Source organism: Morone saxatilis, unplaced genomic scaffold, assembly GCF_004916995.1.
Source record: "Morone saxatilis isolate NCDOM2014 unplaced genomic scaffold, NCSU_SB_2.0 Contig15, whole genome shotgun sequence".
Taxonomy (NCBI): Eukaryota; Metazoa; Chordata; class Actinopteri; family Moronidae; genus Morone; species Morone saxatilis.
In genome coordinates, this window is record NW_023339707.1 from 11,223,847 (window position 1) to 11,242,004 (window position 18,158).

The window sequence follows — 18,158 nt, forward strand, 5'->3', positions numbered from 1 at the left end:
TTATCTGCCGTTTAGTGCTGAGCAGGTGTGTTCAGTGGCAGAAAACTACCCTATGAGAGCAACGAGAGTGATCCAAAACAGTAAAGTGTCGGGCCAAACAGCTAAGCTCCATTGCTGTAAAGCTCCATAAATTTAGCTGCTGTAAGAGTATGATTAGAATAAGACAAAACAGAGTAAAACATTTAATTTTTCCAGTTTTTATTTCCAAGTATAAATAAACACCTCAAACAAAAATGAAAAAAGGAAGCCACACAGGGATCAGTATTCTGTAGTAGTGATAGTAATATTAGCACCTTTGAGGCAGTCAGTTGAAGCCACATATATTTGCCTCGATAGTGTAACATGATAAAATAATAAATCTACAACATTTACAAAAATATACATCCTTTACTATAACAAGCCCTGATGGAATGCTTTTTATAGCTTAGAAACAAAATTAGAAACAAAACAAAAATATACCAATCAGTAAACTGGACAGCATGTTAGAAAATACATTAAATATAAAAAATGGAGGTCCTTGCACTATATATTAAACCCTTAGTGCAATAATATAATACATAAATAAAATAAAAGCTACACAATATGTACACCGTGCTGTCTTCTCTCTTTAATGCTACATTTTAAACAAAGACAGTTAAAGTCACTTTCATAATGCTTTGTTGGTAGCCCGTTCTTCTTAATACCTGCACTTATTCCTCTGCTTGACTACCCAACATGTAACAACAGTTCATGGGATTTGTTGGTTCATACTGTATGCAGCAGGAGCAACGCAGGCTGTGCTCGTTGGCTTTTATTATCTCTCTGATAGAGATCTGTTGTTTGCACACATCCAGACGAGTGCCGGGCTATTGTTTTGTTTTATGACCATCTCTGCTGCGTTTCCATGGCACCAAGGCCTGTGGCCCCAAAGTCTAATCCCGTCCAGTGTGTCGAAATTCCAGACGTTGGCTGAATCATTCCAGTATCACAGTCGTACTCCCAAATGTTGTCATAGTCCATTTCCTGGTCATCTGGCTCTGTGGGTTCAAGGTACGAGTGGTGATCTATAGGAGCGAGAGAAGATTCCCAGGCTTTTAGTTTCAAACAATGAAAGACAAACGTCGCCCTGACTGAATAAACTTGGACACAGTCCCAACATGCTTATGGTGTGATTGGCCTTGTACCAACATATAATCTTACTGTAAAACCAGTAGTGTAACATGCCACTACTACACTAGCCTTCATTTGCTATTTATATTCTGTTTCTCATACTACAGAAACATGCAGCCTGTCACATGAAATAATCTGGTTATAACGTGTTAGAATCAGTCTGTAAATCTAAGTGAAATGCAATTATCAGGTCAATTCTAGTTGTGCTTTCATTTGTGATAAAACACCCTTGTAGATAAGTGTGTAACCATGCCCAGTTGTGTGCTGTCAATCACAGTGCAGGAGTAAATCTTGTCTGTGAAACAGTGTTCTCTTACACCACATGGGACATCTGCACAAATAGCATTTAGAGCTGCACTAAGCTCCATTTCATTGACACATTTGTGCATTTCCTGCACTTTCAATTCTGTAACCTTTAACCTTCTGTTTACCTGGTGACAGACCCAAAAGTTCAATAAATCCAAAGTGCATTCAGTGTTTAATTTAAGGTGTAATGGAGTGTGAGCAATGTTCTGTGTCCTTTGGAGGTATTACGGGAGGCGGCTGACAGTGTTGACTTTCATAACTCACAAGGAAATATGATGCTGCGTTGTTATAGCTACAGTGCTATAGCGCTCATTGTTTTTCAATAATATGCTTCTTAATTAGACCCATCTTTTTGTTCTTGTTTGACAAGATGAAAAATATTTTTTGTCAGTACTGGAAGCATATAATTATTTATTATAAACTGTCAAACATACTTGAACTCTGAGTCTACACCCAGGCACATTATACATAAACAAAAGATGGTTTCATCCATCTTATCTTTTCAAGATGGTTTTTGATTGCATGCCTTCAGTTCTTACCTGGTGAGTAACCATAAGGCATCTGAGGGGTGTTCCTCACAGAGCTCAACGGGAGGAGAATCTATCAACAGATGTGAAAACAAAAGAAAGTTATTTTCCTGTGATCAACTATAACAGAACATTCTCATGTTTCATCTGTGGCATCTGTTAAAATATTACCTGCAGAACAAGTATATACAAACGCTCTGTAACATATTACAGCGTGCCATCGTTTTGCACTTGTTCCACAGCATTCCAGAATGTGGTCCTGGGAGAGGAGTATCTCTGTGTTTCTCACCTGCTCTTGCAGTTGGCCGGGCGCAGGCAGCAGCTTTAACCTCGACACAGCCTCGGCTCTCTGCTCTGCTTGGCTTTGAGGAGTCTCCGTCTCCAGGCCCAGAGCCTGTCCCTGGGAGTTGGTTAGGACCAGGCTTCTCCTGCAACGCTTGCCGAAGGGAGGGGTGCAGAGCTGGAAGGTGGAGGGTAGAAGCTGGGGGCCCTGCTGCTGCTGCTGGTGCTGGTGGTGCTGGTGGTACTGAATCGGCTCTTGCCAGCTCTGCTGCTAAAGGACAGAGGGAGACATGTCAGATTAGGGCAACTAGAAGCATGTAAAGCATGAGTTTAGGTGATTTTCATTAAGTATAATTTCACCTGGTAGTCAAATAGATCTTTGGTCAAAAAGGGTAAAACTGCAATGAATACATTTTAGTAAAAATAATTCCTGTTCTTCTATTTAACCAAATGTAACTGAGCTGGTTTGAGATGATTTAAGATTACACAGATTAGTGTGACAAGTCTTTTACGAATTTAGATTTAGAGGTGGAAACACTTTATGCAATCTATTAGATTCCTGCAGGTTGATGATGACAGATGGCTTCTGATCTTTCTTATTTTTTCACTGAACATGTGCGTGTGAGTGTGTTTGCACTGCTTGATATCAAAATATCAGCTGCGCTGGTGTAAATTGAACCTATGGATCCAGTATCGGTGACCCACTTACCACTGGCCTGGCCTCATCCAGGGAGTAGATTTCGGGGCTGCAGGGCTCATCGTACAGGGGCGACAACGGTTGTCGGGGGGCGCACATGTCCGAGTGGCGCTGGGGGGTGTTCAGGGAGTAGCTCAGGGACGTCTGAGGGGTGCTCCAGCTGTTAGACTGATCACAAAAGATTCAAACAGATTCAGGAGTTAGTTTAAAACGCCAAGCAATGAGAGAAAAATCAATTGCAGATTTACTATCTGTCTATCTGTTTCTTCTCTCCGCACTTTAGGATCAGATTATCAATTATGGGTTTTGGACTAATGCCAGTCATGATATGCAGCAGTGCTGGTGTGACAACAATCTGTTCTCTCACAAATCAGCTTTAAGCTGTCAAATTTCGTGTATAAAACTACACTCTTAACTGACATAGTAATGTAGGGATACCCCCTAGTAAATGTTTTCTGGTGGCTTCCTTGCACCATCAAATGCCACTATTACCCAATTTGTTAACACCATACATTATAACCCCTCTCAGTTGACTTGGTGTGTCTATTTTAGTTACTGTACAGATGACATGTAAAATAAGTCAACCGTCTCCAAGGGAATATTCAGTTATCAAGTTAGACGCCAGACTGAATTACCTTGACAAGCGGGGCTTTCTCGAGCCGCTGTGGACTGGCACGATGCTGGGCAGAGTAGGGCGTGCTATAGATCTGAGACAGCACTGAGCTCTCAGCAGGCTGGAGGTAGGAGCCGCGCTGTGGGGAGGAGTAGCGCAGTGACAAAGGTCGTAGGTCGCGCTCTGGCCTGGTGTGGGAAGACACGCTGTTGGTCCTGCTGCCCAGACGGGCTGTCTCAGTCGAGGAGGGACGACTGGAGCTGTACTGTAGGGACAACAAACACACCCAGGGCAAAAGTCAGCCAAGAGTTGTGACTTTACAACAACCACTGAGTCCTAGTAGAACAAACATTAAAAAACTTTTTCTCCTCTGTTCAGCATTAGTTTTCTACATCATTTTGTGTTTTTTAGTAAATGCAGTTTTCTGAGTTTGAGAGAAAATGGTCTCCATAAATTAAAATGAGAGAGTGGTGGTTCATGGTCAGAAGCTGAACAACAACATGTCTTCTGGGGCACTGAGCCCTCACCACTTTAAGCTAATTGGATGGGTAGTCGGCCTACATAGTCCCTCTCCTGGGGGAGTTTGGTCAAAAGTCCTGATAATGCAGTGTTTCAGTACTTTTTAAATAGACTGAAGTTAACAAGCAAACTTTTCTCTGCTGAATCAGCATGTACTGTAACTATTCCTAACATCCAAAAGTTGTTTTTATGGGTGGATGTTATTTTTGACTTTGTTATGATTTTTTAAACTGGAAGGCCTGAACCTGATCACTTGAGCCTTTGTAACAGGAGCAGTTTGGTCTCTAGACCTCTCTTAATAATTAACTTTGTAAAAGAAAGGTGTTGCTGCTCAGCTCCACCAAAACAAACAGAGCTATTTTAGCAATGTACAGGGTAACTCCTACCACATTTTTATCTGGGCAAATATTGTAGTGTTTGCTTCAGTTTATTAGCTCAAGAATACTTGAACTTGAGAAGTAGCACACAGCTGACTTACACAGAGGGGTTCAGAGTATCCTGGCGAGAGAGGGTTGTCTTCATGAATGGGTAACTGCAGGTTGTGGGACCCACGTCCGCTGGGTGACTGTCTGAATTTAAGAGACTCACTTCGTCCTTGACTGTTTCCACTCCACCTGTCAAACTGTGGAGCCTAGAGATTATAGGACAAAAAATATTATATTACAAATTAAAATATTTGATTAAGAACAAATTTTGTCTTTGTTAATCAGACTGTTGACTTAGTAGCAGCTGTAGTAGTTGTAAATCATTTCATAGGCCTGATAAATGTTTACAAAAGACCATGTTGTCCTGTCCTTTATCACTTTTCCTCATATTTCAATTCACTCCACCCGCAGGTTCACAAAGCAGGTGGAGATATATACACTTGATAGTTATGGATCAGCTGCAGCTATGAATAGTGTAATTGTTTTTGGCTTTTGAAAGGAAGGAGGGCGGGCCTCACCTCTCTGTGCGTCGGGGTGTAGATGATGTCATACACGGGGGGCGGGGGGGTGAGAACGGGCACATCAGCAGCTTTGAAATGCTGGATCCAGTCGCAGAACTCGCTCCTATCCAGACACGACACGACTATGGGGTTGATCAGCTTCCCTGGGAAGAGAGTAGGGGAAGGACAAAGCCTGTCATTCGGTCCATTCACTCAATGGAATGTGCTATAGTCAGATTGTCAGTCTGGGGATAAAACCAGCTCATTCATGGAGGGTTACACACTGTGACGCTAACGGAGTCATGGAAAAGGCCACTTAGTGTAAAACATGCATAAGAATGTTCACTCATTAAAATCCCTTTAACATGTCTTTTTAAATGCCAATGTGGTAACGAGACTGCAGTAGAGCAGCTCACTGATTCTGTGTATTTACCTTCAATCATAAATGTGTTGGGCTTGATGTCTTGGCAGGGTGTGGTCACAGAAATCATGTTGAGTGGAAGTTTCCCCTGTAATCATAATGACTTGTTAACACAAACTCTGCATATGCTGTATGCACACAGCTCAGGATATGATTAAGATGAAGAGTAAAAGGTCAGTGAGGCCAATAGTACCTTATAGAAGAGCCCGTCCTCCTCTTCTGATAGGATGATCAGCGTTGCTGGATACATTACTAGTAGTCTGTCACTCTGTTCCTGTGGACACAAGATTATAGCTGCTTGTGAGCTTTATGTGTATATAGTTGTGTTTCACTGAATAATACTACTGTCATTTATGAATAATATCAGTTAACCATTGTCTATATTTTGCTTGCATTTTCCCTTTATAATTCTTTCATAGTAAATTAAACCTTGTGACTTCAAAAGTCATATTAAATAAAAAACAACATAAAAGATTATTTTCTTCTGGAGACGTCACTTTCTCCCATTGTGTGCAAAGAGAAAAGAAAATTATCTGGCACAATAAAGTAAAAAAGAAACTTAGAGTAAATCAAATTAAAGTTTCATTCATCTATCTCTGGAATTTTTTGTTGTTTTGATGTGGTACAGGAAAGAATGACACCAAATACTTCTGAGGATAAGAAAACAATCCCTGATAACTCCAGTGTTTCTGACTTTGTGAAGTTAAGACTATGAATACAAAGCACAGAGGCAGCCGTGAGACCTGGTGCAAACATTAAAAAAACACCAGCATTATCCTTTAATGATGTGTTGAGGGGCACAGTTTAAATCCCAGTAGAGATCTTCAGTCAAACCAGTTAGGGGGGCATTTAAAGGTGCGGCAGACTGAGAGTTTATGTTTCCTCTCCCTCTCAGAGGGTGTGTCCGGACAGACAGCTGACATTCCAGCTGTGAGGTGAGTCGAGTCACTGCGTGAGCTGGGCAAATGCCTCTCACACACCCAGGCCCTAAATCTCACACACTTCAAAAGGGCTGCCGCGATTTCCCACAGAGAATTAAATACTGATATCCATGCAAGCCGTGTCATGACCACTGTTTTTATTGGCTGCTATGTGATGCTGCATCAGCGTTATTTATTTGTGCTCATGTCTGACTTGGTTAGCAAGGAGTCGTACATGTTTCATCAGTTGGTTGCAGGTGCCTGACACTGTGTTACGCCTTGACAGGAAAATAAACATAATAGAGTTACAAGTATATCTGCAGGAGAGGTATCATTTGCCTAAATGTGGACTCCACCCTTTCCTCACTCCTTACATTGTGTTGAGGTAATGTGTGTTGCGCAATTCAAAACTATGTGAGTCACCTGGATTTAGAGCTGATATGACCCTGCTTGTATTCATTGTGTGAAAAATTCCCAGTTTGAAAACATGTACAGTATGTACCATGAGTAACTGTCTGATCTACTGTATATATCCATTATGAGGCAAGAGCAGATATAGTATGTTTTACTTCTGTGTGACCGTTTATAGTAATTCAATCTTGATAAGCAGCAGTGATGGGGTACCTGACAGGGTAGGTGCTGCAGTCGGACTTTAGTGACGTAGGTGATGGTGCCCAGGCTGTCCCGCTGAGAGCCCTCCCACTCGTAGATGGGCTCTCTATTGATGGAGTTTCTCAGCTCCTCTCTGCCTTCAGGAGTCTTGTCCTGCTTTAGCTACAGGGGGTACACAGGAAATAATCATCAGCATAAAAACAAACAAAGTAAGTAAAAAAAGAGCTCCTTAAGCAACATGTTGACTTGGATATCTTTCTCAGAATGTCACTCTTGTTTGTTCATCTTAAAGTCTCCTAACCCAAGGCTTATAAGAGCATTATCAGTTCCGTTATTTTCTTTTGTCGTGACACATCTAAGTTCATGTGTTTCATCAGTCGTTTCCCCACCTGTGGGTGTGGAGTCAGCACTTTAACCCTTTACAGATTTGATGCAGTCGAGGCCGCTCCCTTGTATCCAGGCCTCAGGGAGAGCCAGCAGTGACCTACTTGACTCAACAAATCTACACACTCACACACACCCTGTTTTGAAGTGGTGGTTGAAGCCAAAGCATTTCCTGCCAAAGTCACCAGGTGGATTAAAAGATGACCACACTCAAGTGCTGGTTTGAATTTGGACAAAAGGCATGTTTTTCTTGGCTGCATCACAAGAGCCAGTTTTTATGCAGCCTGATAAAATAACAAAGGATCTTTGGAGCATGTTGGCATCTGAAGTGTGAGTGTTGTTGAACTTACTTTCACTCTGGTGTAGTTTTCGGGCGCAACCGCAGTGCCTCCGTTGGCCTCAATATTTTCTTTAAGCAGGCCAAACCATAGGTCCATTTCTTCTTGGTTGGCACAGTAGACAATGATGGGGTTAAGGCTGACACCTGCAGGGTGCAAATATCACAAGGTCAAAAAAGGGAAAGTTCCCTGGACTCCACTTTAGACTTTTTCAGAAAGCTTTCTTCCATGGTGCTCAATCATTAACAGTGTTCACAATCTGCTTCCCTGGCTGTTTAGAGCATGTTTTGCAATAAATGCTAACACATGTACAAAATGGTAAACCACATGTAAGATCTCCCTTGACCTGCTTCTTTTGGCATTTTTATAAGTCATAGCTTACTCACCCTCCCACACACCGCTTACCCAGGAGGAATGGACAGGACCTGGGATAAAAGAGCTGGAATCTCCCTCTATCTCTCAGTCCCACACATACCAGAGATAACCAGCAAAGATTTCATTCCAGCCCCATGGCTTTGTACTGTAATTGTCGGGAACCATAGCCCACTGACTACTCCATAATAAGCGGCCACTCTCTTTATCCCAGTTCTTAGTTGTAGACTCTTGACCATAGCAATCCCCTTAAAAGTTTAGTTTTTCTACATTTCAAGCAAGATGAGTGAATGTGAAATGTCCTGGGACTGGAAACACAAGACTTCCTGTCTGTTAAACTTTCAGTTTACAGCAGTCATTAACTATTGTTAAAAGTCATTAACTCTCATTATGTTACTTTCACAGCCACATTAATTCAAAATGTGTGAAGGCTTCCTGGAAATATTTACAGACCACCTCGTGCTGTCTTTGCTTCGTCACTCTTTAACTCACAAACACCACTTTACGCCAAAGTTGATTCATATTTTCTGCTCAGTGAAAGGAAGACTCGGGTCTCACGGAGGTCTCTACATCAGATCTCTCACTTGACTCAGAATTCCATCATGCTTCCTCTACATGTTTCCTGTCAGTGATGCCTCCCATAAGGTAAATAAAGGTTGAAACCGAACTGAAATACAGTACCTCAAAAAAACAAGCTTGATCTGGGAAATTGCAAAGTCAAATATGAGAAAGCAACAGCAAAGAGTGTCAATATTATGACAGCAGGGATGTTTAAGATTTCAGTTAGATAGTGATGATAAAGAAATATAAACACAGAAACCTTACACTCTTCATTACTGGGACTGACTCTTCACATGTTATTCACGTGGATATATTTTTAATTCAATAGTTTTAATCCCTGACTTCCCAGGAGAGGACCAAAGCCATCCAGTCACTTTAGCGGCTTATTTCTACTTAATGAAAAGACATCAGGTTTCACTTGTTTTTGTCCATTCTGACTCAAAAGCTAAGTGGCTTTTCTACCAGACATTAACCTGAGCAGTTGTTGGAATGTGCCATAGATTACGTGAAGTGACAAGGCTAAGAGCGGTAGCTGGGCTTTTCTGCACGACAGCTGGGCTGGCTGAAGTGCACCTGTTGTCTAACAAGCAGGGCCTTTAAGGCCGGTTTGGCCCTCTGACCAAGGGTGAAAGGGGCCCAGCTCTAGTTAGTCTTGGGGTTGAGTGGAGGTGAAGAGGGTCGCAGCACCTTTGAATCACTGGAATGTGACAACATAGGAAATGCTGCAGCTTGAAAATAGCATGTGGTTTCTTGCTGTATTTTAAGTGGGGAGAATTTTTTACTTTGATCCATAACTGATGAGAGACACAAATACAGCAGACTACCAGCAGGGGTAAAAAAAAAAAACTGTGACAAATAGGGAGTTAAATGTGGGACTCTCTTTTCCTTTTTTGAAATTTGAAGTCAGACACTGGCTTGTGAACATCCTGCTGGATTAGCTGGTTCCAGTCTGGGTGATTGATGAACTAAATTCAACACAACCAATAAAGCTCAAAAGAGATGACAACATTCCAGGGCTCGGTGCCAGCATCTCTAGTGGAGTCGAAATTTACCGTTTATTTGAAAGGCGTATTCCTGGGGTTGGCTGTGGTTGCAGTTCTGTTGCAGGTTGCAGATGGTGAGTTCTTTCAACGGAAGAGTTCCCTGCACACAAAACAACAAAAAAGCTCCATCACGCTTCTTGGACAAAAAACATTTTCTCATTCCCACACTAAAAGCATTCTCTGCAACATCTCCCTTTGCTGTTCTGCCCTATTTGAGCTCTAAATCTTAACAAAGAAATTAATCACTATGCTGCTGAGGTCAGCCTTGTAAATGGATGATGTATTCATGTCTGCCTTGTATTTGCCGTCATCTATATTCTGACTAATACTATATACAGGTGCTAAGCTGTGTGTTTTTGACGTAAGAGTTGAGCTCTCGGCAGACACAGTAAAACGATGATTAATGGCTGCTCAAGGTTTATGAGACAGGTGAAGAAGCACAATCATACTTTCTGTTTACCAACATGCTTCTGGTTGACAGGATACGCATGTCAAAAGGTATGATGACATAACATAAAACTCTGCCCCACAGGAGTTTTAAAACTCTAAAAATCAAACCTGAGATATTAACTGATATTAGCCATGAACCATGGATTTGAAGGAAGGATTGTGTGTAATACTGCCTGAGTTTAAATGAAACTCACCTGGTATGTCAGTCCGGTTGTGTTGTTGGAGACAAAATGAAGGTGTGTCTGGAAGAGATCCAGGTAGCAGTCATGTACATCCTGTAGAGACGATGAGTACGATGAGTTAAATGGCGTTACAATGTTGACAAAAATAAACATGTCTGTGAGAATTAATGTTTTTAAAATATTATATTTATATTACAGTGTTTTAAAAATGTACATGCATTTTAAGCAGCTTTTAATTCTAATCAAATGGTACAGCAGCTAATTTAAAAGATTGGCACACATTTAATTAGAAAACAAATGTAAAATCTGTCTTGTTTAGTGTTGATGGAATTGAACTTTGCATGCACAAAGGCACTTGTACTCTGATGTATATTCTGAGACTTGCCTCTGAGGAGGAAAGAGTCGTATATGACGGTTTAATTATCCCTATAAGATTAATTATTCTTTAAATCCCAGCCAGGGGTTATGTCTGTTTATTTGTTTCACATTGGAACATCTTGTTCTTGTATCGTCTGCTGATTCACAGAGCACCTACAGGAAACGTGATGATTTAGTAGATTTTACGTAAGGAATATCAAACATGTTGGAATTTCTTCACTGACCACAAGCGTCTCTGTCTTCAAAGGTTCAATGGCTTAATGACTCTCTGTCAACACTTAGGTAATAGTTGTTTCTTTATGTTATAATACAATGTGTTCTTTTGCCGCCGTGACGGCATTCACTCAATTAATCTTTTCTCTCTACATTTTGACGGCTGTTGTGTCACAGCTCTGACAAACTGCAGTTCCCACAGTGAGGAGCTGGCGTGTCCTCTATCAGTCTCTGGGATCAGGGAAACTGTCTCTACCCTGAGGTTTTCTCTCAGAGATGTTTCTCAATCGTAGCAGAAGCAAGCATGTCCAAACACAGGCTGCAGTCCGCTTTGTGCAAAACTGATTGGATTATTCACAGCCAGCCACCACGTCAATGCCAGTAGCAAGTTTCAGTGTGTTTGGTGGCCACAGAGCAACATCCTGTTACTCTCCACCTGTTTTTTTAATTTTGTTAACTCATAGGGTTCACATGATGACTGGCATGATGTGTCATTGTAGGCTTGCTCTTTGTTTAAGACCTCATTGACCACATTAGAGATTGGACGGAATTAGCTTTGTTTTCTTCTGTTGTTGCTTTCCTGACATTTCAACATAGAGTCATTAAAAAGTTATTTTTTTCCCCTCACCTGGCAGTGAAGGAAGCGGAAACGAACTTTGGAGCTGTGAATCATCCGTCCATAATTCTTCACATTGATGCTGCTCTTCTTCCAGCCACTGGCCGGGTCATAAGGAGGATCCCATTTTATGTTCTCTATCGTCTGCAGATCTTTATGGGACATTTCCTGCAACCAGTCGTAACATTAGTGAAGTTTAGAAATGACACAAATAAACCAGTGAGACCGGCTGTTTAAATCAATCAGGGAGGGCAATAAAAATTTAATTGCACACGGTTTGACATGTATAGGAGAACAGGAGTTGTGTTTGTTATGTTATTGCTATCTCCTATTAGTTCATGGAGAATCTTACCTTCCTGGGGGTGACAGTGCACAAGATGTTGATGATGCTGTTGGACTTCTCCTGTCCCTCTTGGGGATTCTTCTTGCGAAACAAGCGACTGCTGCTCGAGAAAGAGGAAAACACGTGTTAAAACTCCCTCTCCAATGTTTACTATCTCTTCTGTGTTTGCTGTTCAGTTAACTTCCCAACTGCAGTGTAAACAAGGAACATTTCCTGTTCATGGGAGTTCACTGTCATCAGATGGAGAGTTGACCTAAATACAAGAGTGTTAACTCTAATTTGCATTTCAAATTTTGGTTCAGTGTCTTATTTCTCTGTTTTCCCCTTTTTTTCCACAGTCATACACTGAATCTTGAACCACTGCTAGAGTAAAATTTTTACAGCAGATTAATGACTTCATAATTTGTGTCTCATGTCATATAAATTAACCCTTTCTTTGTCCCCATTCCATCAATGCCAGCCATTTAAATCATAAGAACAATCAGGTCTTGTGTTTCTGACAGCAAGGATATGGATAGGAAAATCAGCACTCAATGTCCCTCTTTGTTTTGCATGACCCTCATCAGTTACCATTAGTGTCGCATCTTTATGAGGAAGCTCCCTCACTGCAGTGATAACGCTTGGAGACTGCTTTTATAATCTCAGCTGGTAGTTTATCTGTTTATCTGCACATATGTGTGCCAGTGTCCTCTGTGCAACAACGCAGGCTTTTGTCTGCATGGTGGGAATCAAGGTCTGCCTAATCAGGAAGTCCATGTGCAGCATCAATCATTGATTAGTGTTTAGTGAGTGACGCTATTCCACTACATACATTTACAATGTATTCATACACAGAGTAAAGTATGATAACCGTGCACACTGATGTAATTTGCAGTTCCAAAGTAAAAGAGGAATATAGATAATAGACAGGTAGTGGATTTGCACACCCCACATTCTCCAAGTCACTGCTGTGGCATTCAACTGCTACTAACTCCTCTTCTCTGTGGGGAATACCTGAGCCTGGCCTGATTCACCAACACAAAGAGCAAGCAGGGAATACAGGAAACAAGAACACTGAATGTATTGTCCATGCTGAACCATCGACTCAACTTGGAAGGTGTATCAGTGTTCAAGCTTGAACCGTTGGGTTTTTGAAACCCAGCGTTTTTTCTTTTTCTTTTTTTGAGGGTTGCCCTGCCTCTGGTTTTATTTGAAAACCAAGAGCTACATGGCACCAGACCCTGACTCATCACACAGCACAGGGGGACACGACTGGAGCAGAGGCTAATTAGAATCAGATGTGGTGGTCCAGCAGAGTGACGGTAACATGCCCAGGCAAATAAACTTGGAGGACTAAAGAAAACCAGATAGTATAACAAGTATATCCCATTAATGTCAGTCAGTTCTTGTATTCATGTTCTAAAATGTCAGGTCAGATCACTACGAGCTATTAACTTATATATCATGTCATAGAATTTCCCCATTGTGGGACTATTAAAGGAATATCTTATGTGTCATAAACCATTTTATTTTCTGTAATTAACTATAATTGCCCACATGTGATCATGATAATGAATGGGGTCAGGTCCTGATTTTGGAGGGAAACCAGATTCACTGACAGCTGGCAGATCATCTTCACAGAGATGCAAAGAGGAGGCAAATGGTAACTGGATCATTGACACCGTTGGCCAGACGGGCACCACTCAGGCACGACTCAGGGACTATCCTGTATTACCATATGATCCTGACCCTGCCTCACAAAATTCACAACCTCTGTTTCACCCCACTTCTCAAACCCCAAAAAATACCAAGAATTCCTTCCAGCTGAAACACATTCTGAGTCTAAAATAACAAACGGCAGTCAAGGGCACGACATGTGCTCTGTGTAGAGCCAACGCACTGACACAAGAACAGTAAGAATACCTGGCCAAGTTGTATTGTTCTTACCTGTTTCTGCGTATGAAACTCTTGCTGGAGAATCTGAAGTTGTGCTGGGGGACACATGACATGCTGCTCCCCATGCTGCTGTAGTCTGTGGGGCTTTACGCTGCTCTGAAGACAAACTGTACTCCTCCTGTGATGGACGAGTGTAATCCAAGAGTGCAGTGCGCTCCCTGCTGAAGTCAGACTTGTACTGAGGGAGAAGTGGGCAGGGTGAGGGCTGTATAGTCAGACCGGTGAGAGTCTGTCTGCGTAAAAGGGGTGGAGTTTGGCTGCTGTGTCACAGGCTGTGTGTGTGTGTGTGGTGACCCTAACCAGTAGGACTCACACCTCCTGTGAGTTGCCTCTGTCTGTTAAATCAATCCCAACAACAAAGAAAGGGGGGTTCAGGGAGAAGTGTGCCATTTCACACCTTCCAGGGGCCAAATGGAGCTTGTTGTTGGGTCCACCAGTGACTTGAGTGGTCACTAAACACAATGGATGGTGTGTGTCAATCAAAGGGGAAGATGGGAGCTTCCAGAGGCATGCCCAGACATGAAAAATGCCAGCAGACGTAAGTAGTCTATTTATTATTGGCCCACATAGTTTAATCACATCAGTGTCATTTTGAAACTTAACTGGGAAGTGTTATATTATGACTGGCTCTCTTGTTGTTTCTGATATGAAAGGAAAACCTATTATAGATGTAAAAAATAGACAAAACTTCACAGTGATATTTAAACTGAGGAGGTAAATGTAACAGGTATCACATTGTTATATGATATATATGTGAACAACACTGAATATGATGTTTTCTGGAATATTTTATATGAACCTTTCATCACTTTTAGGACAGTCATCTGTCAGTGGGATGGGGATGATAGTTTATACAGGAGGCTTGTGTATTTAAAGGCTTTCATTTTCATAAGGCAAGAGGTGTATGCAAATATATCTTGTTTGCATGTAAGGAGTTTGTTCCTCTCCAACACCTAAAAGGAGAAAATCATTATAACAAAAATCAGCTTTTGACATGTAAAACCAGCTTTTCTTTGTACAATTTATTCCCAATGGATATACAGTGTAAAAAGATATGGCATTTATATTGATGATAACCAGCATCACATGAAGTTAACCCTCTAACAGAATCAATTTAGCCTGGTAGACCTTTTAATAATTAAGTTAATAATAATCGGATTTAGGTTGCAACACTCATGACTCACATTAGAAAATGTGTTTTTCTATGGTTGATCTCCGTGACAGTGACAAGTGTTGTTATCAATCAGGCTGAGGAGTCAAACTCTCATGATCATCTTGTGTTTGCTTAGTTAGGTCATTGTCTGTGGTAAGCGGCTGTACAGTGTGCTGCTCACTGTCAGGTAACCTGTTCAGCCAGATTGTCAAACGGATGCACCTGAGGCAGCAACAGTCATCAGTTTGTTAAAACCAACTGTAGAGTCGTTGTCACCTTCCAGACTTTCAGTATTATTGTTCTCTGAAACCCTTTTTGATGGGCCACAGAGCTCATGACAAGTAATTTAATCAATGAGGATTACTGATTGAACTGCATGAATATAAAACATCTTAGTAAGTGACTGACAAGATATAAAGATTACCAAAGAAAATGTCTTTTATCACATCAGTAGATAAAGTTAAGACGAATAAAACAGACTACCTGTGTGCTATCTTGCCTCCATTTCACTGAGTGATTGTCTGCCACTCACATGATGGCACTGAGTGAGGTTCTTCAGGTTTTCCTGTCAAACACGCCTCCAACAGGTAAGGACATGTTAGATGAAAGGCATGGCCACCAATAACACACTTATCACATCTTGGACTATTTTAAGAATCATAAGGAGGACAAAAAATGTCTTTTCATTGCCTCCCATAAGTAAATGTGACCTGAGATTTAGCCAAACATGCAAAACGTATTGTTTGGACACTGGTTTAAGTTACATTATCCAGGAGATCCCCAGGTTCCTATGGTTAGTAACATTGAAGATATTGTTTACAGGAAAAACTTTAATGGGAAGAATGGGGAAAAAATCCTCTGGAACCAGTGCCCCATCACACTACTCTAGCTGAACATTAAAAAAGTATTTTATGTGATTCCTTACTGAACTAATCAGTTGAAAGTAATCAGATTATTATATGGCGTATCTGATCGGTCTGATTACATTGTGATCAGTGTAATCCAGCCATTTTTTATATTCCTGTGAAATTATCTTTCGATCCTGGTTGTGGATTGTAATGGAAAAGCAGGAGGATGAACTTACCTACGTGCGGTTGGCATGGTGACTCACCTGTTGCACTTTTCCTTAACTATGAGGAAACAGCCAACAAGGAAAAAACCAAGGGATTTTTACTGTGAGGTAAATACAGTTTCAGTTAGATGTCATTCCTCACCTCACTACTCCTCACTATTCAAGATTAGAATTATCAGATAAATTGCAACTCTTTCCCAAGAATTTCCCCATTCATTGCACAATGAAGATACAGTGCATTAGAAACCAACAGTCAAATCAAATATTAGTTACTACCTTAAACTATACTACTTTATAAATATTTTTTCAAACATGCTAGCGGTGTCAAGAGTGAAATCTCAACAAAATATGAGCTGACCTTAATTTTTTGGTATAGGTATCCTAACAGAGGATGAATCTTTGGTCACTTGAACTAAAACTAATGACTGAATTACAATCAGCTTGACCATATTACATGAAAGATACTTAAAATATTGACATGCTAAAGTTAGCACTAGCTGTACATAGTCGTATTACCGTGTATCTGTTATGTTAACATGCTAAGAAATGTAAATCTAACATTCAGTATTTTAACAAGTGGACAGTTACCATGTTAACACCCTAAACATTAGCATGTTAACATGATAACTGTTTACCTAAAATACTAATGTTAGCATATTAGCTATATGAGCTATTTGATTTATACTATTGGACTATTGCCTCTGAAGGTAGGTAGTATCAAAGCAATGTAAGTTCTTAGGTGGTATTACACGACGTTGCTAGGTGGTTAGTATGCTACCTTACGTGGACATCATTGACATAACGTTAAAGCTAATTATATTAATTATATTATTATTATACTACTATTCAATTTCAATTTCAATTCAATTCAACTTTATTTGGTATAGCGCCAATTCATAACAGAAGTTATCAGGACACTTTTCAAATAGTAAATATTCACATTCTGATGATTAGTTTTGAATGTTTTAAATCTCTTATATTTTTACACATTGCACCTTTAACTAGTTAACAATACAAACGTTAGCATGGTAATATGACTACTGTTTATACTAAATGTTAGTTAGTTTGTTCAACAAAGCATTTTGAGATTTAATTAAAAAGCTGTAAGGTGACAAGTTGTAACTAACACTGATGTTTTACTTAAAGTCTATTCGTTATCTTCAAAATTTAAATAATAGTTAGATAATAAATATTAATAGACTCAATAGCAGCACATGTGCCTGTTGTTAGATAGATCACTTTGTGGGTGAGTTTAGATTACTATAATAGATCTCACTTTTTCAGTTTTGTGCCACATTGTTCAATGGGAAGGGGAAATACCGAGTGCTTTGCCAAAAGCAACACTTTATCTGGAAAGACAAACAGCCCATTGACTTTTTCCCACTCCATTTCATATGGTGGGGCTCACAACTCCTGAATGAGCTGTTTCCTAACAATGGCCCGCATAGTTTCCCATTAAAAATAATTGTTTTTTGGTATATATCTGTTTTTTCTATCTGTCTCATTGTGCCTCGTTTTGCTTAAATCAGACCAAATGCAGTTGTACCATTGTAAATTATGCTCAATCTTGGCTTAAACCAACTGTTTAATTTTATTAGCTGTATCACATCTGTTCAAATGAAGAAACCTGAATTACATTTTCATAATGTCATTCCCTCCATGTGTGGTGGGTTAAACTTTGGCTCTCTCCGAGAAGTCACTCGCTTGTGTTTATCCAGACTCAGTGGGTGAGAGCAGCAGTGCTAAAGTCACACCTCGGGCCACTAAAACTGAGTCTGGATATGAGGCTCCCAACATCAGGTGTCCAACAGAGAATCCAACGTGCCAAAGTTCTCACACAGGACCACAATAAAGGAATCTTAATTGGACCCAGATTCTCCTTTGAAGGCAAGATCAGTCAATGTCAGATGAACTATTTTAGTCTCTAAATTCTGTAGATCCCAGTTTTTGTTGCATACCTACATAAGTTTATATTATTATAGTAAACTAGTGAAACGACTAAACATAGGACTGTTTTTATTTAGAGTTAATAAGTGTAGACATAGACACACGGTATAGAAATTGGGGGCCACACAGTGATTTGATCACTTTCTTTAATCATTTACTTTTTTTGTACTTAGACTTCTATGGAAATTACTGGTTTTGAG

General features: G+C 40.4%; 1 protein-coding gene across 2 annotated transcripts; it reads right to left on the reverse strand.

Annotated features, from left to right (window-relative positions):
* Positions 1 to 181: 181 nt before the first annotated feature.
* On the reverse strand, positions 182 to 13,960 carry plekhn1 (pleckstrin homology domain containing, family N member 1). Of its 2 annotated transcripts, none has more exons than XM_035656081.1 (16): positions 13,778 to 13,960; positions 11,861 to 11,951; positions 11,521 to 11,676; positions 10,314 to 10,394; positions 9,679 to 9,769; positions 7,706 to 7,839; positions 6,984 to 7,133; positions 5,633 to 5,713; positions 5,452 to 5,527; positions 5,037 to 5,182; positions 4,572 to 4,724; positions 3,597 to 3,839; positions 2,974 to 3,129; positions 2,272 to 2,532; positions 1,995 to 2,055; positions 182 to 1,043 (listed from the first exon to the last, which is right to left on the reverse strand). In XM_035656081.1, exons 1-16 carry the CDS (start codon positions 13,849 to 13,851, stop codon positions 859 to 861), a joined length of 2,139 nt encoding a protein of 712 aa, XP_035511974.1. In that variant the 5' UTR covers positions 13,852 to 13,960; the 3' UTR covers positions 182 to 858. The 2 variants fall into 2 exon arrangements, with proteins under 2 accessions (XP_035511974.1, XP_035511973.1); XM_035656080.1 differs by having other exon boundaries at positions 2,272 to 2,535.
* Positions 13,961 to 18,158: the final 4,198 nt, after the last annotated feature.

Bases quoted from the DNA above. Each gene is read 5' to 3' on its own strand.
- plekhn1 (XM_035656080.1), bottom strand. From the start codon at position 13,851: ATGGGGAGCAGCATGTCATGTGTCCCCCAGCACAACTTCAGATTCTCC. The intron at 11,677-11,860 runs GTAAGATTCTCC...GACTGGTTGCAG, and splicing joins GCACTGTCACCCCCAGGAAG to GAAATGTCCCATAAAGATCT. The intron at 7,840-9,678 runs GTAAATTTCGAC...TGCACCCTGCAG, and splicing joins ATACGCCTTTCAAATAAACG to GTGTCAGCCTTAACCCCATC.